At 31.5% G+C, this 26113-nt stretch overlaps 1 protein-coding gene across 4 annotated transcripts in view; it reads left to right on the forward strand.

The window, feature by feature from the left end:
• Positions 1-26113, forward strand: part of ATG4C (autophagy related 4C cysteine peptidase) — a 68479-nt gene that overhangs the window by 24077 nt on the left and 18289 nt on the right. For all 4 annotated transcript variants that reach the window (XM_015595292.2, XM_006919269.3, XM_015595291.2 and 1 more), the window contains 6 exons: positions 10151-10384; positions 12463-12793; positions 14563-14633; positions 17647-17783; positions 20587-20665; positions 21319-21395. In XM_015595292.2, the coding sequence (XP_015450778.1) occupies positions 10151-10384; positions 12463-12793; positions 14563-14633; positions 17647-17783; positions 20587-20665; positions 21319-21395 (929 nt within the window). The remainder of the gene's footprint in view (positions 1-10150; positions 10385-12462; positions 12794-14562; positions 14634-17646; positions 17784-20586; positions 20666-21318; positions 21396-26113) is intronic.

Consider the following 26113-nt stretch of genomic DNA (forward strand, 5'->3'; position numbering starts at 1 on the left):
AACAAGACAAAAGATACCATGACAAAGTATAAAAGCAAGTCAGAGAGAGAAGATATTTGCACATGCGCGCTCTCATTCTCTCTGTCTCTGTCTCTCTTTCTGTCTGTCTCTCTCTCTCTCACTGTCTTTCTCTCTTTTTGTAGGTATATAGATCTATGTGTATGTAAACATGAGTATTTATCTATCCATTTATCATCTCTCCAGCTATATCTTAGATAAAAGATTAGTCTCAAGTAATAAAGAATTACAAATTAATATGTAAAACATGGAATAACTCAACAAAAAATGAGACAAGAATTCTGTCTGTCTCTCTCTCTCTCACTGTCTTTCTCTCTTTTTGTAGGTATATAGATCTATGTGTATGTAAACATGAGTATTTATCTATCCATTTATCATCTCTCCAGCTATATCTTAGATAAAAGATTAGTCTCAAGTAATAAAGAATTACAAATTAATATGTAAAACATGGAATAACTCAACAAAAAATGAGACAAGAAAATGAACAGTTGTTTTTTAAGTAGAAGCTTGAATGGCCAGTCAAACGTAAGAAAATGCTTACCCTAGTAATAAAGGAGGTATGAATTAAAATGAGACACTATTTCTTAGTCATCAGATTTGCAAAAATTTAAAGGTTTCATAGTATCAGATATTAGCAAGGATGTGAAGAAAAAGTATCTCAGACACTGCTGATAGGAGGGTGAATCGGTACAACCTCTTCGTGACAAATTGAAGAGTACTTAGATAAATTGAAAATGTACACAACTTAGGACCCAGCCACTCTACCTTTCAGTATTCACCCTAGAGAAGTTCTTTATATGTGTGGAGAACATGTATACAAGGAAGTTTATTACAGCTTGTTGGAAAAAATTGGAAACAGCTTATTCACTAGTAGGCAATTTGATGAATAAGATTACTCATTTAGTCCACAAATGTTTATTGAGAGCCAAGTATGTGCCAGGCATTGGGGTTACTCTTGAAAATATGTCACATAAGGCTTATTCTCAAGGAGCTTATAGTCCGGCAGATGAGTGACTTAAATAATTACAAAAATAATTAATCCCATTATGATTTTTTTGATGAAAAAGAATAGACTGTTATAAAACTCTAGAAGGAGACCAAATGTGAAAGGATGCTATTGGATGCAAATAAGCAGAAAGTCCATTTCAAAATAGCTTAAACCATAAGGGGATGTATTATATACAAGCAGAAGTCCAGAGGTACGGATGGCTCTTAGGTTGGTTTATTCAGTGCCTCTGTGACTTCATCAAGGACCCATTTCTATCCATCTTCCCACTTTGCTAATCTTAGCATATTGGCTTTATCTTCACCTACCTCTCCTTACAGTAGGAAGTATCTCTCTCAATACCAAGATAGGAGATATGACAGAATTCAGTGGAAGAAATACTTTTTTTCTTTGTTTTATTTCTTTATTATAAATACTGAATTTTTATTTTAATGATTTTATTTTAAACCTTTAAAGTTTCAAAATTATGAATTATTTACATATAGAGAAGATAAAAACCTTGTCTGTACACTTTCGGGAATAGTAAGAAAACTATACTCAACAAGAGAAGTAAGTTATGAGTCATTTTTAATATGTGTGCTTCTATTCAATGGTAGGCTTCCCCATGCCAACCACACCCCCCCAGCCCCGCAAAAAAAACTGTACTATCCAAAAGTGTCCCTGATGATTTAATATTTCCTGTTTTTTGAAAATGGAATCAAACTATATTTTTGAAAATGGAATCAACTATATTTTGATTCCATTTTCCTTTTTGAAAATGGAATCAAACTATATTTTACTTCTGTGACCTGGGTATGACTTTCAAAATTATGTTTTTAAGATTTGTCCATGTTATGTGTAGTTCTAGTTTATTTTTATTGCTGCATAATATTCCAGTCTATGATTTATCACAAATTATTCTTTCTACTATTGATAGACATTTGGATTGCTTTTAGCTTTTTGCCATTATAAACAGTGTATATAGTACATTCTTTTGTTATTGTGGAAATAAGACTTTATTCTCAGATTTTTTTGAAATAAGAAATTTACTGTTCACTAAAAATATCTGCATGCAGAATGAGGAAAATTGACCATTAGCCAGAAAAATATCACATATCTATTTATATCATCCACTTTATGGAGTCCCTTTTCTAATGAGTATAACTCCAAACCCCATCCTCTTCCATTTTTCCAGAAATTGTTTTGGTATCCACAGGAAGGGAAGCCTTTGTACTTAAAAACACACAAATTTAAGTGAGTCAGTTATAATTTTGAAAACAGGAAGAACAGTAAATAAGATCAAATATGCATTTGAAAAGAGATTCAAATATACATTTTGACTAAGAAGAGTCACAGTAAACAAGGTAAGGTAAAAGGGAATTGAATATTTATTCAGAAGAATGAAGGTGAATATGGCATAGAATGAGTAACATTAGCGATATTATTTTGTTAATGGAGTTTTTAAACTTTAGCGTACATGACAAAAAATATTTATTGATTATGAAAAGCTAATTTCCTTCATTATTTCTTCTTCTGTGAGTATATAAACCCATAATATATAAAGATTTATGAATCCTGTAATTATGGTGTTACTTTGGTTAATTACTAGTTTATAATATTTGTCCTAAGGTTATTACTGTTTTGTCAAGACTTTCTTTGTATCCTCGACAGAAATATAATATTCTGATCACCTCATTTAAGATATTTTAATGCTAACTTTTTCTCTTTTTGTGTGTCATTATGAACTCATTATATGTATGTTGGTCGATCTCCACCAATAATCTCCTTTTGATACCCAAACTGTCTCATCTTGGCCAGTGGAAGCCCCCCCTTGAAGGTTGGCTTCTACATCTTTAAACAGAACCTAATTAACTTTTGGAAACTTCTTTCTTCCATAACTTTGGACTTTTCAGCCTTGTATTTGAAATCAGCCATTTCCCAATGAACTTTGGTTTCTTTTAGCAAAAAAACAGTGTTAGAAACTACAATCTGAGTGCAAAGGTACATCGTGGGAAGGATGTTGCCCCTAGGTCATTTCAGCGCACAGAACCATAACAGATAAATATATGTAAATATATTTTCACTTCTTTTCTTAGAAAAGCGTGAGTTTATATTGGTATTTTCAATCTAGTTCTAACTGTATCATATTCCTACATAAATTCTCTATTTAATACTTATCTCTTTTTCTGTTATATAGAAATTTGCCAGTAGTTTCTTTTCTGCTCAAGTTTTTAGTCAAATTACTTTGGAGTCACTCATCTCTTATCCTGTGTGGTATTTAGCTGATGAATAGTTTTGCTCAGTTGTTTCAGTTCCCTTGTTTTTGAAGGCAGTGGCATTCTGATACGTCACAGATCCAAGTATGTAGAAAATGGTAGCTTTAAATCACAATGATTTTATTTTACCAGCCTCTGAGTCATCTACAATGAACTAATTCATAGTGATAAATAAATATAAGATCCTTAAACTCGATCATCTGTTTCCTATTATTTAATTTCTAGTAATATTAAGACAAATTTGCAAAAAATTAGCTTAACTATGCTAAACCTGTCCTGATTGCTCAGGCTTTTAAATTTATCTTGCTAACTTTCCTGAGCTACAAACTCTTCTTATATTATGCATTTTTTCCTTCCCAAATGTAAGGTATCATGATGTATGTTGTTATGTCAAAGTTTATAGTATATAAACCAAATGGTCCTCCTGGTTAGTTTTATCTTGAGCAAATACCAAAATTATTAAAAAAAAAAAAATGTTTTCAGGATATCTGTGAGCTATCTGTGAGAGAAACAATTAAGGATTTTATCTTATTTTAAGTAAGCCTCATTTTTTCTTTAGATACCATGTCCCTATCTGGCCAGGGTTTTCTAGATTTTCTTATAGATCATTCAGTCCATGACAGGCCCAGAGACCATTAAGGAAAAACTGTAATTTGGGGTTGTCTTTAATATACCAGTTCTCTTTAGGGACCAAAATGATTTAATGTAAATTAACAGAGATAATTTCCTAGTTTTGGGGTTGAAGAGCATCCACAGATAATCAGTCTAGCTAGGAACAAAACTAGTACATGGAAAAAGGAAAAGAAAAGTTTTTAAGGCATATAGAGGGTACACAGACACTACAAAATAATAAAAGCTTTTTCTGACTTGAAGCCAGGCTCTTGGTCCTTGTGCTATACCCCATCTCTGCAGTTTTCAGGATCTGTGCTATTCCAAAACTTAACAAGTTTATGCCCAAATGTTGTGGAGATACGATCCCAGAATTTGGAGTTTTTTGAAACATGACTTGCCATTTACTAAAAGATGGCATGCAGGAAGAAATGAGTTATTTAGAGGTGTATTAATTTTCAAAAATTGGGACATTTTTCAGGTCTTGTTCTATTATTGATTTTTAATTTAATTCCATTGTGGTCAGAGAAACTACTTTTATGACTTTAATCTCTTTGAAGATTTTGAGACTTATTTTATCATCTAAATATGGTATAGTGTGGTAAATGTCTTTGTGCGCTTAAAAAGAATATGTATTGCTGAGTGTTCTATAAGGACTATCAGGTCGAGTTTGGTGATATTATGTTCAAGTCTTCTCTATCCTTGCTCTGTCCTACTTTTTCTATCAATTATTTTGAGAGGGATATTGAAATCTCTGACTATAATTGAATTTGTCTTTTTCTCCTGGCAATTCTATCTGTTTTTGTTTCATTGATTTTGAAGTCCTGTTATTGGGTACATAAAAATTTAGAATTGTCATGGTCTATTAACAAATAGATCCTTTTGTAATTATAAAAAAGATTATGATATTCCTTGGTCTAAAATCTGCTTTGTATGATATTAATGCTTTCTTTTGCTTAGGGTTGCATGGTATATGTTTTCCATTCTTTTCGCATTTAATCTATTTGTGTCTTTATATTTAAAGTGTGTGTCTTGTGGGAAGTAGATATTCAGGTCTTACTTTTTTATCTAGTCTATTTTCCACCTTTTGATTTAAGTTGTTTAGGCTATACACATTTAATGTGATTGTTAATATGGTTAAGTTTAAGTCTGTCATCTCAATATTTGCTTTCTGTTTGTTACTCTGTTCTTTGTTCCCTTTTCTTCTTTTTCTACCTTCTTTCAGATTGAGTATTTTTTGATTCCATTTTATCTCTGTTGGCTTATTAGCTTATAACTTTTTATTGTGCTATTTTAGTGGTTACTTTAAGGTTTTAGTATACATATTTAACTTATCACAGTTCACTTTAAGTGATGTTATGCCAATTCACATATAGTATAAGAGCCTTACAGTAGTGTACTTCACTTCCCCACCTCTGGTCTTTATGCTATTGATGCCATACATTTTAGTTGTTAGTATGATATTTTTGCTAGATATAGGTATAGATATAGGTTGATGATTTTATTGATGTCTTATTTTCCTTCTACTTTTGAGGTTTTTTTTAATCATTAGTTTGGAACAATTTGATTATTATGTGCATTGGTGTAGTTTTATTTGTTTCTTGCGCTTGACTTTTGTTCAACTTCTTGGACCTGTTGGTTTATAGTTTTCACAAGATTTGAATTTTTTCAGCCATATTGTCTTCAAATATTTTTTTCTGTTTTCCTCTCTCTTTTCTCCTTCTGGGTCTCCAATTACAGATATTTTAACATGGATGAAATTGTGCCACAGCTCCCTGAGGCTCTTTTATTTTCTTTTAATTCTTTTTCCTCTCTCTGTTTTAATTTGGACAGTTCTTATTGCTATGTCCTCAAGTTCATCAGTCTTTCATTCTTTTCCTCAGCAGTGTCTAATCTGCCATAAATCCCATATTTTATGGCAGCGTATTTTTCATCTTAGAGAATGTAGTTTATATATCTAGAAGTTCTATTTTTTAAATCTTCCTTGTCTCTACTTATTTTTTTGCACATATGTAACATAGTTGTAATAACTTTTATGTCCTTGTTTATTAATTCTAGCATTTGTATTAGTTCTGAGTCAGTTTTGATTGATTGAGTATTCTCATTTTGGCTTCTGTTTTCCTGCCTCTTTGCATACTTAGTAATTCTCGATTGGTTGCCAGACGTGTTATTTACTTTGTTGGGTGCTGGATATTTTTGTATTTCTATGAGTATTGCATTGTGCGAATATGCCGTAACTAGTTTATCCATTTTATTCTTGGTGGGCATTTGGATATTCTTGGTGGGCATTGGATAGTTTTCAATTTTTGGCAATTGTTCAAGAGCCTGATGTGATTATTCTAGTATATTTGCTTTGGTGAACAAACGCGTATGGATTTTCATTCAGTATGTGTGTGTGTGTGTGTATATATATATATATATACGCACATTACATTCCTATGTAGCACACACACACACACATAATTTGTGTGTGTATATATATACATAATAATTTGTGTGTGTGTATGTATGTGTGTGTATATATATATATATATATGCACACATTACATTTCTAGGTGTATGTGTGTGCGTGTGTGTGTATGTATCTGTATAGATATATATATACAGATATATATGTATCTGTATATATCTAGCTATATATACATATCTATATACAGATACATATCTATATACAGATATATATCTGTATATATATCTATATACAGATACATACACACACACACACATACATCTAGGAATGTAATTGCTGGTTCATAGGGTATTCATATGTTCAGCCTCAGTATATACTACTAAATAGTTTTACAAAATAATTGTGCCAATTTATATTCCTACCAGGCGTGTATGAATTGTTCTCACCTCACCAATATTTGGTATTTTTCCCTTTTTATTAGAGCCGTGTTTTTATTTTAATTTGCATTTCTCTGATAATTAATGAAATTGAGCATATTTTTATAAATATTTTTCAATTTGGATATATCTCCTATTAAGTTATTTGTCTTTTTTCACTGATATCTAGGTTTTCTTTATATATTCTAGATAGGAATCCTTTTTTTTTGGATATATCTGTAGGAAATGTCTTTTTCTACTCTCTTACTTTTTTATCTCTTTAATGTTATCTTTTGAAGAACATAATTCTTAATTGCAATATAGTCTAATGAATTTTTTAATCTCCTTAAATGGTTAGTGCCTTCTGTGTTCTTTTTAATAAATTTTTGCTTACTTTAGGACATGCAAATGTTTTCTCTAGTATTTTGAATTTGTCATTTTTCTCTTTCTTCTCTCTGTTTTTAAGATCAGTTGCTTATCTTTGGTGTAGATTTCATTCTATTTGGAATTCTTAGCTTTCTTAATATGAAAATTTTCCAGCCACTCTTAATTACAGTTGTTTCTCATTCTTCTTATTCCCTCTCTGTTAAATTCTCTATCTCTGATAAATCTTTCTGTTAGATTTTTCTCCATGTTTCTGAAATTCTTTGGTTTTTCATATTTTCTATTTTGTCTTTCTGTGCTGTGTTCTGAGTAATTTCTTTAGTTCTTACTTTTGGTTTCTAATTATCTCCTGAGCTGCATGTAATTTTCTGTTTAATCTTATACCAAGTTCCTGTTTTTAGTTATTGTATTTTTCATTTCTAGTAGTTCCATTTGGTTTTCTTTCATATGTGCCTGGTTAATTTTAATAGTCTCTTTTCTGTAATTTGTCCACCTTTCAGTGTCCTAATTTTTTTTAAACATACACATACTTGTTTTATCTCATATCTGACAGTTACAATAGCTGTAATCTTGGAGGCCTTGTTTTGCAATTTGTTTTACTTCTGATTATTTTTCATATTAGCTTGTTTAATTGTGATTTCTGATTGTGATAGTCAGCCTTGACTAAGCCCTTAGTGTTACTAGCAATTCTCTTCTATTTCCTTTATCAGCTTTCTTTCTCATTCTTTGTAGTGGTTCTTTCAGACAATCCTATTCTTCATAAAGCTCTCAGGTCTCTCCTGTCATAAAAAACAAAAGCAAAGCAAAACAATTTAAAAAAACCCCACTTTTCTTTTGGTTCCATTTATCTGACATTCATTTAACAAATGTTTGTTGCACATCTGCCATGAACTGAACTCTGTGCTCAGTGCTGAAGGTTCAGAGGTGCAGAAAATAAACATAGTCCTTTTCCTTTACTGTACTTGAAATCTGGAGGGGAGGGAGATGTAGATCAAAAACGTTATATGGTCATGCTCCCTCTAACGATGTTTCAGCCAACAACGGACCACATATACACAGTGGTCCCATAAGATTATAACGGAACTGAAAAATTTTTATTGTGTAGTGATGCTGTAGCCATTGTAATGGTATAATGCAGTGCATTACTCTTGTTTGTGGTGATGCTGGTGTAAGCAAACCTACTCTGCTGCCAGTTGTATAAAAGTATAGTACATAATATATACAGTACATAATACTTGATAATGATAATAAATGACCATATAACCCGCTTATATATTTACTGTACTTTTTATTGTTATTTTAGAGTATACTCTACTTATAAAAAGAAGAGCTTGCTGTAAAACAGTATGCCATGGTACATTGGCAGCAGCCTCATATATCTTGTGTTTGCTTGTCTCTTGATTGCATCATTTTTTCATATGCTTGATTTAATCTCATGTTTTGTATAGTGACATACTGTCCAGGCTTGTAGCCTAGGAGCAGTAGGCTATATCATATAGCCTAGGTGTGTGGTCAGCTACATCATCTAGGTTTTTGTAAGTGTACTCTGTGATGTTTCCACAACTAAGAAATCACCTAATGATGCATTTCTAAAGATGTATACCTATTAGGCGACACATGACTGTAGATATTATAAAGATTGTGACAAAAGAAAATCAGTCAAATAGTGGAATAGAAGGGTTAGTATTATAATGGCAAATGAACAGGACAACAAAGTTCTTTTAATACTAGTAGTTTTCCAATAATACTTAGAGTAAATATTAAAAGAAAAGTAGCTCTTAAGAGGATAAGGAATTAATTACTTCTTCTAAGTAAGAAATTAGGAACTATGTATTTGGTAAACCACAGGATGAGGTGTTAGAGTTATGCACAGTTGTATCAAATTTTAAACAAATTTAAATGTCTCTAAAGTGGAAATTTGGGGCATATTTTTAGTGCCATGTTCAATTTTCAGGCATTTTTATTTATAATTAACTTCAAACTCTAAGACTGAGAAAAATTCATTGATAATGGGTGAATGGCATTTTTATTATCACTGAAACTATATGCCGCAACTTAGCTTTACTTAGTAGATATGAAGTTCGGATGATTGTAATTTTTCTCAGAATGGGCTTGAAGGATAGATACAGGAAGGACGAGGAATAAAAGCATGATAAAACTGCTTGAACATCCTCTTAAAGGGTATTGGAAATTAAACTCCATGGAAATGAGGGTTGTATGCAGATTTATCTGTCCGCCACCCACCCACCCGAACTAACCAACATTTATTAGGATCTACTTGTGCTAGGCACTGTGTACCTGCTGAGATTGTAAAGGTTATTAAGACCCTCTCTCTGGGAGTAATCAAGGAATGTTAGTTCATTTTGAGCACTAGTGTTTTATAAATTATTGGGCATACAGTGACCATAGTTTTCACATAGAAATTATATTAAGAGTTAATCAGTTTAGAAAGCCTTTAAAAGTGCTATATGTGGGTGGCAACAAGTTTTTAAAAATTATATTCCCATATAAAAGGATAACTATATTTAAGAATTTTATGTTTTTACTCTTTAGCTTGTTAGTTTTGATTTTATAATTTGAGTATAAATATTCATGATGATTACAGTGTGCACATTTTATTTGATTTTTAGAACTAGTTTATACACATTTTTACATATTGACAATCATAGTATTTTATTTGCAAATCTCATTTTAGAGAGCGCTAATATCTATATCCTGAGCCAAATGAGGCAAAAAGAAAAGATATTTTTACATTATCCTCTCATAAAAGAGTTGATTATATTTGGAATATAGGATATTATTATTAACAACAGTATTACTGATAATACCTTATATTAGTGCTTGAGTGTACAAAACATTTCAGCATTCATTCTCAGTTGATTTTCATAACAGCCTAATGAGGCAGAATAAGATTTACTGTCACTTAAACAGAAAAAAAAGGATTAGAAAGATTGTGATATACTTTATATCTTATGGACAGTAATGGGAATATAATACCATTATTTACATTTCTTGGCATTTATTTAGACTAGTTTATATTTTTATTTTGTAGATGAAAATAAACTGTTACATGCAAGATCTGGATGTACAATAGAAGACCATGTAATTGCGGGAAATGTAGAAGAATTTCGTAAAGATTTCATTTCAAGAATATGGCTGACCTACAGGGAAGAATTTCCTTCAATAGAAGGCTCAGCTTTGACAACAGACTGCGGTTGGGGCTGTACATTAAGAACTGGCCAGATGCTTTTGGCTCAAGGACTCATACTCCACTTTCTTGGTAGAGGTAAATCCAATCTCTGTGTTTTGGGGTTTTGTTTTTTTAATTTGAACTTCAGCTTACAAACTGCATAAAATTCCCCGAGGTTAATTTTTTGACTCCTGAATGTCTCCTAAATTTGAAACTAGCATATTGCATCATTATTAAATTAGGCTAGGTGTGACTTAACATGTAAACTTTCGTGATTTTCCTTTCCAAAATACAGGTTAAACATACCTATTATTCTTGGGTGCTACTGTGACTTAAGTAAGTTCAATTTTCAGTAGAGTTTTTTGTTATTATTTGTTTCTTTTTGATTCAACTCTCTGGATTATCTCCAGTTTAGTAAATCCTAGTCAGGTCAATGCGGTGACTTTGAGCAGATAGTTAATATTTTTACATTATTTAAATCTTAAGAATTTTTACACTGATTTCTTTATTTTTTTCTCTAAATATACTTTAAAATTATTTTTATCTTTATAAATATGATTATAATCAGTTAAATTAATTAAGGATATTTTCTATAAGATCATTGTACTTAATCTTTTAGACTCACAAAAATGTCATGGATGCCTAACTTACATGTATCTTTTTATTTTTCAAATGCGCAACCTTTCTTACCATTTTTATTAGTCCATTTTTTTAATAATGTGTGCATTGTGGAAAGATTTTACTTTACCATTTTAGGCTATTATATATCATTTTTATTAAATGTTACTATTTTTGTGTTTTTCTCTGAATGCATGGCAAATATTTAGTAACCTTTTTATAGGGATTATTAATGAGATCTTGAGAGTATGTTTATTCATAAGTGGTGTGGATAATGCAAAGAAAAAGAATTGAAACAGTTTTCATAGCTCTGACTGGGTCTCTGAATCTGACTCATTTTATTAAAAATGCGTGGGAGTTTGCATCCAGGGAGTGGATCTGATTAATAAAATCAGTCTGAAGTTCTCAGCAAGGTGATGAGGTAAATCAGGAGAAACAGCACAGGAAGGATGGGTTGCAGCTCTCATTGGCTGGTCAGTCCCAGCAGAATAAACTTGGTCGCCTCAGGGCAGTTGTCCTGGGGAACTATCTTCATCTTCATCTTCTCTAATTAAAGAATAATTTTTAAGATAAAAAAAATTACATGTGTGTTTGGGGACTGTCTTTTTATTAAAAACAGTGAACTCGTAGAAGTAGTTGACTTTTTTGAGATCTTTAGTCTTTAATGACTTCATTTTTTAACTTTTCATTGACTAGAGAATTGCCATTTTTCTTTAAACAATGATTACGTTATCCTGAAAGGATATATGAGAAAAAACTATTTGAAAAGAAATTTAAAACTTCTATGATCAGGCTTTTATTTTAACATATAAACAACAAAATCCACTTTTAGAAGTTATTCTCTCATGAATACTCCGAATGTCAGTCCATATGTTTATTATACCTTTTGGGTGGTCCGGAGTAGATGTCTGATAAGCAATATTGGTAATGGAATACAAAAATATTTAGTCTGTCTTAGCACTGTCAAAGAAAAAAAAGAAAAGCATATTCCAGAATTGCCCATGTGTACCTGAGTTTACTATTTTTCTCTCTCTCTTTTTTTTTTTTTTGTCTTTCACTTTGGTAATTTTTTTGTTTATATGTAATATAGTCCCATTTTAGAAATTTTAAGAACTACAGAAGAGTCCAGAATCATATTACCACTCAAAAGTAAATATCGATCTATTGGCATATTTTCTCTGCTCATACCTTTATTTGCTTTTTAAAGAGCTTTGTTGAGATATAATCTATATATTATAAATTAATTCATTTAAAGTGAATGATGTTTTGGCTTTTAATATTTTTACAGAGTTCTATAGCCATCACCATAATCTAATTTTAGGACATTTTTATCATCCCCAAAGAAACCTCATACGCATTAGTATTTATTCCCAATACACTCCCCTGCTCCATATGGAGTCAATCTGCTTTCTGTCTCTATGAATTTGCCTCTTTCTGAGTCTACTATTTTAGTTCAGTAATCCATATGAGTCTAAATGCTACATATTTATTTTAGTAGAATTGTTAAAGTCTAACTCTTTAAAAGATCTGAACACCTTGCTTTGGAACTACTATAGCTTGGACCTGGCCTGATGCTTTGAACATTGACAATTCAGACTCTGAATCATGGACTTCTCACACTGTAAAAAAATTTACTGCATCATTTGAAGCATCGCTTTCAGGGGAAAGAGAACTCAAAACCCCAACAATTTCTCTGAAGGAAACAATTGGGAGATATTCTGATGATCATGAAATGCAAAATGAAATTTATCACAGGAAAATCATCTCTTGGTTTGGTGATTCCCCCTTGGCTCTCTTTGGCTTACATCAACTAATAAAATATGGAAAGAAGTCTGGGAAAAAAGCTGGAGATTGGTATGGACCAGCTGTGGTTGCTCACATTTTAAGGTAAAATTGTTTTAAAATCTTTCATTTTATGACAGAGGCCCTCAGGCTTAGAGATACTGATTTTTTTGTAGTGCCTGTATGTAATTGGAACTTTTAAAGTCTAAGTGTATGAGAATATTCATAAAGGAGATTTTATTTGCTAATAGGGACAAAACGAGACATTTGCCACTCTAGTTACATTTAATTTAGCTACTGATAAATTTTTCTTCTTTTGCTCATAGGTGTAGCTATCCAAGGTCTTTTTCTAACAGGGTTTTCATTAGACTACCGTATTGCAATGTTCTAAAAACTAACAACTCTTTCAACCTTGGAACATGCATAACATTACAGGTTTTTTTTAAATAGTATAACCTGGGGGCTGTAATATACTGATAGCATAATGAAATGTCAAGATCTAAAATTGATGTTTTCAGCATTTCTTTGCACACATCAGATTCTTGTGAATTGTAAATGTATGAGACTATTACTATTATAATTTTATCATAGTAAAAGTAGAGTCTGTGACATTCAGAGTAGTAAGAAAAAAGTCGAAAACCTCATCTTTTTATGTGCCATTTATTTGGACACTACGTAAGTTTTTTTTAAATTGTCTTATTTGTTGTATGTTCCACTATTATAAACTGAGTCATCTAAGTATAGTATATTGTAGTAAATTCAAATTATTACAGTTTTTTAGCATATTCTATTAAATTGCTTTTATATTTTATAGGCCAGATGCTTACAATTGAAAAAGTATTTGCATAATGTTGTTAAGCAGATTGTTAATAATATCAAGTCCAGTTTGGTATGACATTTATAAAAGCATAATCATAAAAGCGTAGGTTCTACTCTTAAAAATGTTATGTTCTGTACCCTAGAGATCAGAAAACTTTTCCAGTTAAGAGCCTGATAATAAGTAAGTTAGGCTTTACAGGCCTTATAAGGGCTCTATTGCCCATTTTTCTTTTCTTTTTTTTTTTTTAAACAACCCTTTAAAACTATAAAAACCATTCTTAGCTTGCAGGCTGTACCAAAAGCAGGCTATAGGTTGTGTTTGGCCTGTGGGCCATAGTTTGCCAATTCTTCTTCTCTACTAACACATATAACTATTCATAGTAAAGCCTATTAAGTTAAAAAATTATAAAGATCCAGTTAAATAAAAATACTTATATTTCCACAGTTTGTATAATTTTCTTTTTTACAGATATTGTGTGCATGTTTTTTCATATCATGTGCACTGTTGAGAACATTATACTCACTTAGAAATAGATCTCAATTTGCAGTTTTACTTATAGATTTCTAAGACTCAAAATTAGGAGATTCATTTGTTCAGGTCACAAAGGTTTTTCAATGAAGGAAGAAAAGTCATGCTATTGTTTAAGGAAAAGAAAAAAAACTTTCATAAGTTTGATTGTACCAGAACAATCAAACAATAATGAACTACTAGTCAGTAATGTAAGTTAATATGAAGCAAACCTTGAAGCATATTGTAATACCGTTGGTTAGAAAATGTTTAATATAGCCAGGAGAGTAGATGAGAGAAAATTTGGGTTGGGAGGACCGGGGTTTGTAGTTTTATACCCAAAAAGTTTTAAATTATATATTTTTTCAATTTTGAAAAAACTGACCTAATTTCTGACACCATTCAAATGATAGTTTTGAAAGCAGACTCTATAGATTAAATAGGAATGTCAGGAAAATGATGGCTTTCTTTCCTCTTAAATTAATTTTTAGTTACCAATTAGAAATATTAGTTAGGATTTTAAAAGATCATGCTTGTTATTTCTTAGAAAAGCAGTTGAAGAAGCAAGACACCCTGAGTTACAAGGCATAACTATTTATGTTGCACAAGATTGTACAGGTAAGGAATGTATATAATTTTAATTTTATCTGTTTATTTGGTCAGACTTCACATATATATTTGGCTTATCCCAATTATATTCTAAATGATTGTGGAGGTAGAGACCACATCTTAGACATTTTTGTTTCTACATAGCACCCTATAAGTAGCAGGCACTTATTAATATTCTTTGATATACTATGAATTATTAGTTGCAATGAAGTAAGTTTCTAAAGAAAATTCCAATATTTAAAATGACTACTTTAAGAAAGTTAGATGGGAAAATTTAACATAGGTATATACTTAGGCAGCAGAAAATACAAGTTACCTCATATTAACACAAGCATCACTGGAAATGCAGTTTCAAAAGTCCAAGTGTATAGTGCAGAGTCCTAAATACGTAAAACCATGGGAAGAGATGCAATCACAAAGGAAGAGAATACAGAATAGGAAGAGGAGGAAATGAATGGCAAATGGAATCTGGTTACATTTCTTAATTTAAAAACCTATGACTTTTCATTGTTTCTAGTCTCAAGTTATTTTAGCATATAAACCCATAAATCCCTTTACAATTTGACCTGACCTATATTTTCAGCACCACCTCCCAACTCTCCCTTTTATATTGATACACCGAAGTGCTGTCAACCTTCAGCTCATTACTTGGGCAAACTGTTATCATCTTTTTTTTTATTCCTGTGCACTTATTATCGCCTCTGCCTAGAATGCCCCTTCTTATTAAAATGCCTCTTTATAACTGTCAACTCATTCTTTACAAGTACCCTTAAAATTAACACCTTTGGTAAAGTCTTTCCTAACTCCCATTAGGCAGAATTAATTTTTCTGTGCTCTGTAACATTTTGGAAATACCTCTATTAAATGTTGCACTTGTAAATTCACTTGTAATATCACCTTATGATGATTTCTTTCTCCCCAAAAGATCAATGATTGTTAAGGTAGCAGGATAGGGAAAGGTATCAGAATCCCTTGGTTGGGAATCATAGCTATAGTGAGCCTCTCTTATGGAACTGAACTTTTTTATAACTCTTACATATGTTGGAAGTGGAGGAAAAATACCAAAATGATTCAGCCAAACAATTTGGAATCAAGATATTATTTGCTTTTGTGTACTTCTCCCACACCCCATGTCAACAAATAGTAGGTTCTCAAATGTGTATTGAATGAAGATCAAAGATAACATTTCATAAGGGAGAAATTGTTGTATATGCCCATGGAAATATTATTATTTTGTGTTACTTGTGGCAGTATTTGCTTCTGGAGGAAATAGAGCCCTCTGAAGGGAAACAAAAAGAAGGTTTGTCTATATTTGTTACCACCTAATCCTTCCGTTTTCTCTTGAATTATTTCTCTTAGGCTCCAATACCCATCATTCTACCAAAACTGCTCTTAACAATAATTTCATCTTGCTAAATCCAGTGGTCACCTCTCAGTCCTCACATCACAGTCTGTTAATAGCATTTGACATAGTCGACCACTTCCTCTTCCTTTTAACATTTTGTTTACTTAGTTTCCAGGACACTCTTCTTCAAGTTTTCCTTGTCTACCGCTTCACATTCTCCTTTGCTGGTTTTTCCTCATCTTGATCTTTAAAATTGTTGGTATTTATGTTTAGCCGTTAGACTTCATCTCTTCTGTGTACATTGATTTGAATTCACCCGGTGTCAGAGCTTTGCAGTACCATCTGTATGCTGTCAACTCCCAAATTTATAGGTCCATCCTGGACCTCTCCCCAAATCCAGGCTTCTATTATGTCCATAACTGCCTACTTATCCTCTCTGCTTGCATGCCTAATTGATATCTCAAACTTAGCATGTCTAAAATTAAATTCCCAAACCTCCTTCTTACAGTCTTTTTATGTCTTTGTAAATGGCAACTTTCTTACTCTGCTTGTACCAAAACCCTTCAGTTTGCCAATGATATTTTTCCCCTCTCACATCTTACATTTACTATATTAGGGAGTTTTTTTTTTCTTAAACTAATCACTTTTCACTGCCTTCACATGCCCATCCTGTGACCATTACCTGTCTTCGTAATTACTGTATTTGTTCAAGTCACCATCATCTCTTGCTGGATAACTGAAATGCTTTTTAGCTCTTCTCTGTGTTTCAGCCTTTTCCCCTACAGTCTGTTATCAATATAAGAACCAGGCTAATAAAGTGTAAGTCAGATCAAGGCTTGTCTTTTCTAAAAAAAAAAAAACTGAAATGCTTTTTAGCTCTTCTCTGTGTTTCAGCCTTTTCCCCTACAGTCTGTTATCAATATAAGAACCAGGCGCTAATAAAGTAAGTCAGATCAAGGCTTGTCTTTTCCAAAAAAAAAAAAAAAACTTCAGTGGCTTCCCATCTCACTTAAAGTAAAAACTGAAGTCTTTACAATGGCCTTTAAGAGTTCACATAACCTGTCTTCATTCTGCCCCAATATGTAACTTGATCTCCTCATTTTTACCTCATTTTTTGCTACTGTACCCCATGCTCACTTCTATTCAGAGGCACCAACTTCTTGTTCCTGGAATATGCTCACTATGCTTCTGCCGTAAGGCATTTGCACTTGGTGGAATGCTCTGAAATGCTCTTCTCCCAGGTATCTGCATCACTTGTTTCTTACTTTCTTTAAGTCTTAACTTAAATGTTAGTTTCTCATAAAACCTTGCCTACTACCTTATTTTAAATAGCCTCCTCTCAGCGTTTCCTATGTATCTTTTTCCCTTTGTTTTTCTTGGAGGCACCTATCACCATCTGATGCATCTTGTCTGTTTCTCTGTATTAGAGTGTATGTTCTCTGAGGTCAATGATTTTACTCCATTTTGTTTACTGCTGAAGCCCCCGTGCTATATAGTAGCTACTCAATAGGTATCTATAGACTGCATAGATCAGGTAGGTATTTTTAACTTGTTGAGACCTTGATAGTAATTAATGTCAGTGATCAGATGACTGGCCAGTGTGGGGAAAATCAGGGTAAAAATTTTTCTGGAAATCATTTCTGTAAAATTTAATATATATTCATTATGTTTTTTCAGTTTACAGTTCTGATGTAATTGATAAACAGTGTGCTTCCATGGCTCCTGATATTACAGATGACAAAGCTGTAATTATTCTAGTTCCTGTTAGACTTGGTGGAGAAAGAACCAACATTGATTACTTAGAGTTCGTAAAGGTAGGAAATGAGTTTTTTAAGACAATGCTAGCTTATATGTAAAATACAAAAGATTTGTGATATTTTATTCTGTTAAATTAGTAGTGATGACTTTATAGTTGTAGATTATAAAGTTTAACATTAGAGATTTTTAGTTTCAGATCAGATGTGATTTGAAGAATACAGTGTTATATGACAAAATGAAAAGCCTTTTAATTTTTGTAGGTAATCTAGAAAACACAGATGCAGCAGAAATCATTATCTGTAATATGTCTATAGTTCCCATGATCCTTATTTGTGATTTTTAAAACTATGTATCTTTGTTTATTCATAAAACCCACATTAAACTATATTGAGTAATTATTGAAACAGACTTTTCTGTTACTGCTATGTTATCTCTTAATTTATTTACTGTACCACCATAAGGTTGATAAGTTAGAATGAGTATTTATATAAAGAGAAACGATGAAGATAGTGTCGGGGAAGGTTCCAACTTTGTTTTTTTTTTTTCATTTTAACCAGTTAAAAATACGTTCTATTTCAGACACACAATTTTTTTTCCCCAAAAGAACCTGTCTAATTATTTTATCTTGTTTTGGGCACTAAGGCATTCAGTTCAGTTGTCACAAAACTTTAACTTTTGAAATACTTAATTTCTGGTTAAGATTATAGTATTTATATTATTTTCACAGTTTAAATAAAATATCTCATTTTTTCAAGGCCAGAAATGGAATTCTTTTTTGAATAGGGTGTTATGGGATATAGTAATCTTGAAATAAAGTCTAGATTTGTTTTTTATGATTCAGTAACAGTTTGTTCCCTACTGGAAGCATTAATCCCATATGTATATGTATATGGTGGAAAATATCTCCTCAAGATAAACTATGCTGATTCTAAAAAATCAGTTGTTTTAAATACATGATATATGGAAATCTTCTAGCTGGTATATTGGCATTTTCTAATTGTTATCAAAAATTTGCAGGCACACTTGTTACTAATAATACCAATACTATAATATATTGATAATGTCCGAATATCCTAGGGTTTTGATTTCTAACATGTGAATTCTTTAGTAGAGTTATTGGTGGAATGTGAGAAGTTATGAACCATTGAATCCATTGAGGCTTCTGGCATGTTGTCATGTCTCAGTAGGTTCTAAGCAAATCTGAACTGGATTCCCTCTGCCTTTTCTATTACCATGAGAAGATTAGAAACTGAGGCAATCTTGGAACTGGCCCCTTTAGCCAAAACCCCATTGCTGGTGGAATGGGCTGCAGATGGCTTTGAGATATGTTATATCGGTTGAGGGCTTTCCTATTTGGTGGTATTGATAGTATTTATCAGAAGGCAGGACTGCCTAATGCTCTTGAGTGGAGCATGACTTGTGAAATGAACCATGGTTAGCTGTTAAAGTGATCCTAAGTACCTAGCATCTAGGAGTTGATCAACAAATTTACTTGTTTACTGTGTGTTTTAATTACAACAACCACATATTACTTGTAAGCAAATAATTAAGCTTAAAAAAAAAAAAACCCACAATGGTTTGATTATTTTTTAAAGGAAAAAAAATTTGTTTATATATCTTTATTTTTATATCTTCTAGATTTCAAAACATCCTCTCATTTACAAGAAGGGAAGTTTAAATACTGTTGTTAAATACTTTGGGGGTTTTATAACATACACTTTATTAGTGTTTTCTAACATAATATATATCAACATTAATGCAGGAACTATTGACAAGACATTAATTGATTCCACTGGACATGTTTTTAATTGACTCCACTGGACATGCCTTTTTTTTTTTTTTTAAGGTATAGAGTTATTTGGCCCAGCTTAAATAGCGTTCTGCTTAGAAGAGATGGTAAAGGGCATATTAAATTATTTATTGAGATATCCCTGATACTTTAAGATAAGTAAAATAAATTGGCATTAAATACAATAGTAAATGTTATTTTCCTTGGATTAAAATGTTTTCATTGGTCTTTATATTTATTCTAAATTAAGTAGCATAAAAAAGCTGTCAAGTAAATGCCATTGATTATAAAATGGTTTTTAGTTTGAGATTCTAAGACTCAAGGTTCAATGAAAACATTAAAAAGGCCAAAGAACTATTTCTAGCATTTCAAAAAGTCAGATGAATGTGGGCTATAATCCTAAAAGCAACAAATGAACAGGACAAAGAGACTCATGGATATGGACTATAGACTAGTGATTACCAGAGGGGATGGGGGAGGCAGGAGCGGGGAGGTAGATGGGGTAAAAGGGATCAAATATGTGGTGACAGAAAGAAACCTAACTATGGGAGGTGAACACTCAATGTAAATATATATATGCCTTACTGTTAAAATGTACAGCTGAAACCTGATTTCGTTAACCAATATCACCATAAAAAAATAAAAATAAAAATAAGTAAATAAATAAAAATTAAAAAAAAAAAAAAGGCCTGATGAAAGTACTACAGTGATCACAATAAGGCTGTTCCAGCAACTGAAAGGCCAAGAGTTTTGGCTTTGGCAGGAATTTTATCGCTTTTATGTGGTAATGTTGTCTATCTCTATATCTGGCACACTGTAGTTGTTTAATGTTGTTGAATGACATGCTGATCAGAATATTTGATTTAGCCATGTTAATATTGAGTGACTTAAAGAAAAAGGAAAGTAGTTTGATAGACAAAAGGATTTCAGAACATGAGGGCAAAAGTAATAAAAATAAAACTGGTGGTAAAAAACTTGAGAATTACTGATATTGGTAATACAAATTTGGTTGTTTTGAATAATTACCATTTGTCTCTTGACTCTAAATCTGAATTAATTTCTTTTGGCAGGGTATTTTAAGCCTTGAATATTGTGTGGGAATTATTGGTGGCAAACCAAAACAGTCATATTACTTTGCTGGATTTCAAGGTTAGTGATTTAGTAAAATATATTCATTGTTTTCTTTTAAAAGTCAGAAAGTTAATATGGGATCATCTGGAAGCAGGATGATTAACAGAGCAAAATGAGTACCTTATAAATTCATCAGTCCTACCATAGCCACTCATTTGTCATTTGGTCCACAACATAATTGGATTCTGTAAAATGTATGTTTAATTTCTGTTATTGCATAAACAAGGCATAATTTATTGGTTTCACTAAACTTCAGAAGACATCGCTTTCACATTCTGGCAGTTGCTATTTACATATTTACTTTTTACCAGGTTTAGTGGTGCTAGTTGATAAAATGACAAGCAATATGTTCTTCCTGTCAGGATAAAGTAGTGCAATACATTTTTCATGTGCAAACTGTGGAATATAATTGTGTGTTTGTGAAAGTAATTTTATCACCAAAAATTAAATGACAATCTTATCACTTTATAAAAATTCTGCTTATACAAGCATATTTGGTTATGCAAAAGTTAATTTGTCCTGTGCAAACCTATGTTTCAGTCAATGATTATCAGTCTGGCAAGCTGTGACTCCCAGATTTTTTTCAGCTATTCTACATAGAAATTGGATTGTAAGCAGTGTAATAATAAGGTGTTTTTTTGAATTACTTGTCTTCTGTTTTGTCCTTGTAGATGACAGTTTGATTTACATGGATCCTCATTACTGCCAGTCTTTTGTAGATGTCAGCATAAAGGATTTCCCTCTTGAGGTACTATGGATTAAGAGCTGTTTTCTTACCATATGAAGCAAACTCTATTTAGAGATGTGTTAGGTAGCTGTGCATTTATGGGATGAAAATTACAGGTTAATAATATTTTACTGATTTATAAAACTATAACCCACACCATAGTCAAAGGTTAAATAATTTGTAACTGAATTTTAATTTATGATATACTTTCTTCTCCATTTATCTTTGTCTCTAGCTTGTTAGATACTCCAGCCCTACCAGAATAAATGATCAAACCTCTAAATAATTTTGTAGCTATACAACGGAAGAGTACTAAAGAATAAAAATGTTAGGCATGTTTAAAAAAAGAAAGGGTAAAAAAAAGAAAGATGATGGAGTTGAGTTAGAATGACAAGGTATCTTAAGGAGACTATTTGCTACATTACTTTGCTTTGATTGTTATAATTAAATCTTAGCCTATGGTTAAGAAGTTTTCAAGAATTTAGATTTCTAATATTTGTTTTAGCTTTGATTTCTTACAACTTCCTTTCCTATATGTCAGTCATTTTGTGATCCAGTATTTTAATTCAGAAAATTTGAGTGTACGTAAGTGAGACATGTAATTATTAGATTGATTTTTTTTCTTGTTTTCTCAGTTGATGCTTTTAAAATAATTTTAATCACTTGAATGGCATGGATCACTAATTCTCAAGGACTAGAAAAATTGGAAATATGGTTTAGTACTTTGTTTTAACAATAGCTTGCTGGTTAATCGTAATACCTAATAGTATTTAAGGGGTAGATTATGAAAAACAGTTCAACTGCAAGATTAAAATATGGTTGAGAAAGATACATTATAAAACATTATAGCATCTTTTAGAAACTATTATCTCAACTAAAGTACTAACATCTTGAAGCCAAGGATCAGCTTTATTTTCTACTTTCTTCCTTCATAGTATCTTGCCTCTAAATATTTGCCTCCAATAAATATTTCTGGTTGCCTAATTGATATTGGGGGAGGCACAAAAGAATTGTGCTATGTGAACCACATTCTCATTCTTTCTGCTGCGTTGTGGTCTTATAACACTGATTCCTGTGTCTAAGTTACATTTCCAGTGTATATGTGCCAGATTGACTTCTTAAAAAAGTAGATACTTGAGATTCAGATAGAAAGTTGTTTCATAGTGTTCTACTGTTATCTAAAATAGGCAAATTAAAAGATTATTTGTGTTGATTATTTTGGCCATCTGAGAGACTCTACAAAGATGCCAAGGTGAATGAATATCCTGGTTATGTCCACACAATCAGTGTTAGAAAGGTTGAAGTTCATTTTTAGAAGATTGTTGCAACACTTCACTAGGGAGTCAATAAAAGCTTGATATGGGGTGGTGAAAGTGAGAATGGAAAAGGAGAATTGATTTTAAGAGACTTTATAAAGTAAACTTTGGTGAAATTAGGTAACTTCTTAAATTAAATGCACAGAGGAAATTTATTTCTTATACATAGGGACACTAAGAAGGTAGATTTAGATGCTATATTTTTGAAATGCTGCTAGAGTATCAACCTGTCTAGGTAATTCCTCTTGACAATTTTTAATTTTTCTTAATTCAGGGATTTATCTTAGATTATTTATAGAATTGCATCATTTATTTTCCTATGAGAGTATAATATAAAAATTATAGCAGGTTGTCTATTTTGTATAGAAATATAATTTTTCTTTTTGCTTTCTATCATATTTTAAGCTTAACATGCTCCATGAGGAGGTATTTTAACTATTCTATATTACTAAACATCCTTGCCTGGCTATATTGGCTGTGTTTATGTGCTATTGAAATTTTGCAGTTGATTGCTGTAATAAATTATATGCACATTCTATATCCTTCCCTTATACCTAAATTATTAAAATTATTTTTGAAAGCAACTTTCTTTGATCAATACTTCTTTTGGTCAATAGATGGAGAAATTAAAATCCTAGATCTTTTATTCAATTCTATGTAAATAATTGCTATAAATAGTTTTAAGTGAGTACCCTGAATCCAATAGGATTATGAAAACTTAAGAAATTAGTATGATATTCAGAGTATTTGAGATTGAAGAAGAGATTTATTAGATTATATATTTTGTTTTTCTTATAGTGTGACATTCCTATATTTGTAGAGTTGAACTTTTAAAATTTTGAAACCAAGTCAGATCAAGTTATTTTTTTCTTTTTAAACAAATTTTGAAACCAAGTCAGATCAAGTTATTTTTTTTCTTTTTAAACTATCATTTATTGAGCTCTTTCTATGTGTAAGAGACACTGTTCTAAGCACTTTAGAGTCCTCTGTTGAACCCCTTTTTTAACCTGAAGTTCCAAATGCTTTGATTATGTGTATTTGTATTAATTTTTAATTCTTGTGACATTTTCTTATAAAATATATTAGAATATGCTATTGGATTTCTATACTAACATTTAAGGAATCTTCCTCATCTTTAGCTATCTTCACTTAGTTTTTAACATTGTGAAGTAACTGTAAGTAGTCATAGTTAGATCTTGAGTTTAGTAGTAGGAATATGCCAGGGCATTGCTAGTCCAGACTGAGAATTATAATGTTATATTATTATAATGTGTAAACTCATAGTCCATAATTTTCATGTAAAGAATATAGTTAAGCGATGCAACATAAACAACTTTAAAAGAAAAGTCATGAAAAGACAACTTGAAATTAGAAGAGAATGAGAAGAATTCTAATAGGCCTTAGCATTATGGGCATGTTGCATTGTGGATTCCCATTGTCAATGTCAATAGTTAGGACAGGGCAGAGTTTCAACTGTTGGGATGAGAGGACTAGAGAAGATATATATATTTATTTTGTGTGTGTGTGTGTGTATTTAATAAGTTAAACTAGAGACTATTCCTTCATGTTATTTATGCTACACTTTCAGAATTACCAGTTTTAACTCTTGCAAACTCTATTCTGTTATTTAGATAATATTCTATTCTTAATATTAACATTCTATTAATAAGGTAAGAAAAGACATTAGTAGACATGTTAGTCTGTTCTAATTCCTGGGCCTCCAATTTTAAATTTCAAAATTTAGAAGTTTCATACAGTGGTAAATATTTGAATCTATCCTAGTAAATTCAGAGAACAGTGGCATTAAAGCTATTAGAATGATATGATGTGATTAGATAGATGGATGAGTGAATTTATCAGTGAAAGATGTACCCTTTATGAATTACACATGCGAACGGCAGTTAGTAAGAGGTGCTTTTTCGTAAAGGTATTCTCTAATCAACTAGGGAAGCTTTATCTAAATCACCAAAATAGCGTAGCTACACCTTAAAGTATTTGTTTCATTATTGTTTGTATGTTTAGGTAATAGAATCCACTATTCCAAATAATAAGCCTAGAACAGTGCCTGTTGTTTACTAGGTGCCTAATAACTATTTTTTGAGGCAACGAATAAGTAATGTATTGAAAAATTAAATAAACTGGAATTGACTTACCCTGGCCAGCTTTTTCAGAAACATATTTCACTGTCACAGAATTGTACCTAGTGAACACTCTTAAAATGTGTGTGTGAAGTAGAAACTGCTAATCTTACCAATTATCAGATTTTTAAAAATTAAGAAATCATAAGTGCATAGTTCAAAGAATTATCACTTGAGAAAATATTTGAGGTTCTAACTTGTTCTGCAGTAAACAGAAATGATTCTGCATTATAGATTAATGTTGGTTTGATTGCAGAATCTTCTTGGGTGAAAAAAAGAATATAATTTTAAGTTTAAATGATATAAAATGCCTCTCTGTAATATAAGTTCCAGTACTCATTAATAACACCCAATAGCAATTTTAGTTTTCAGTGATCAGAGATTTATATCTGTGTTTTCGTGAATAATTTAAAAAGTCTTTTGTAGATATCAAAACAACCACGAATAACAATTTAGTGTTTGCATTACTATCTACGATGATTGAAGCAATACTGTGAAACAGCACTAAACTGATTCTGGGCTTAGTCTTAGTGGGTCTTACATAGAACTTGAATCAGTGCTTTAGTACAATGTAGGACACCCTTGTACATGAGTTAAAAAATATTTTTTTGGACCTTGTGCAAACTTTTGGCCCCTCTTCTTTATCCCTAAGTAGTAAAAGTTCAATAAATATTGCTTATTATTGACTTTGGAAGGAGTTAGGCAAATGACTATTTTTAGATACCATATACGTAGAATAATGTTTTGTAAATGTGACCTAGAACTGTTTGTGCTTTATATACTAGTATACTTCTGTATATTGTTAACTGGTGAGCTTACTTAAACTTCTATGTCTTCCTAGATCTGTTTTTAATATCTCCTTATAAATAAAACAGAGGAAACAATATTGGAAAAAGTCCAACTAAGAATACTTTTGTTGAGTAGTATTCTGGTTTCAGTTTAACTAGGTTGGATCTCATTATATAAATAATTGTTAGCTAAGCATTTTGTAGAAGTCATAGGTTTGAAAACACATTTGTTTGGTCTATATTTACTTCCCTGATGTTAGATTTGAATCTTATATATATACGATTGAATTATCCATAGGGAAAAAAAGCAGCTTGAATGTATGCATTTTGCATATCTTCTGGTGATAATATGGGATACTCATTGGATCACTAGGTTGTAGGAGGAGAGAAAAGAGTGATTTTGATTGATTCACCAGGAACATGGCAAATATGAAAGCCTATATTTTCCCATATTTTGATAGATGGTTTCAAGTTAAAATCCTTAAGTCGTAGGCTAT

Source organism: Pteropus alecto, unplaced genomic scaffold (genome assembly GCF_000325575.1).
Source record: "Pteropus alecto unplaced genomic scaffold, ASM32557v1 scaffold25, whole genome shotgun sequence".
NCBI classification, from domain to species: Eukaryota; Metazoa; Chordata; class Mammalia; order Chiroptera; family Pteropodidae; genus Pteropus; species Pteropus alecto.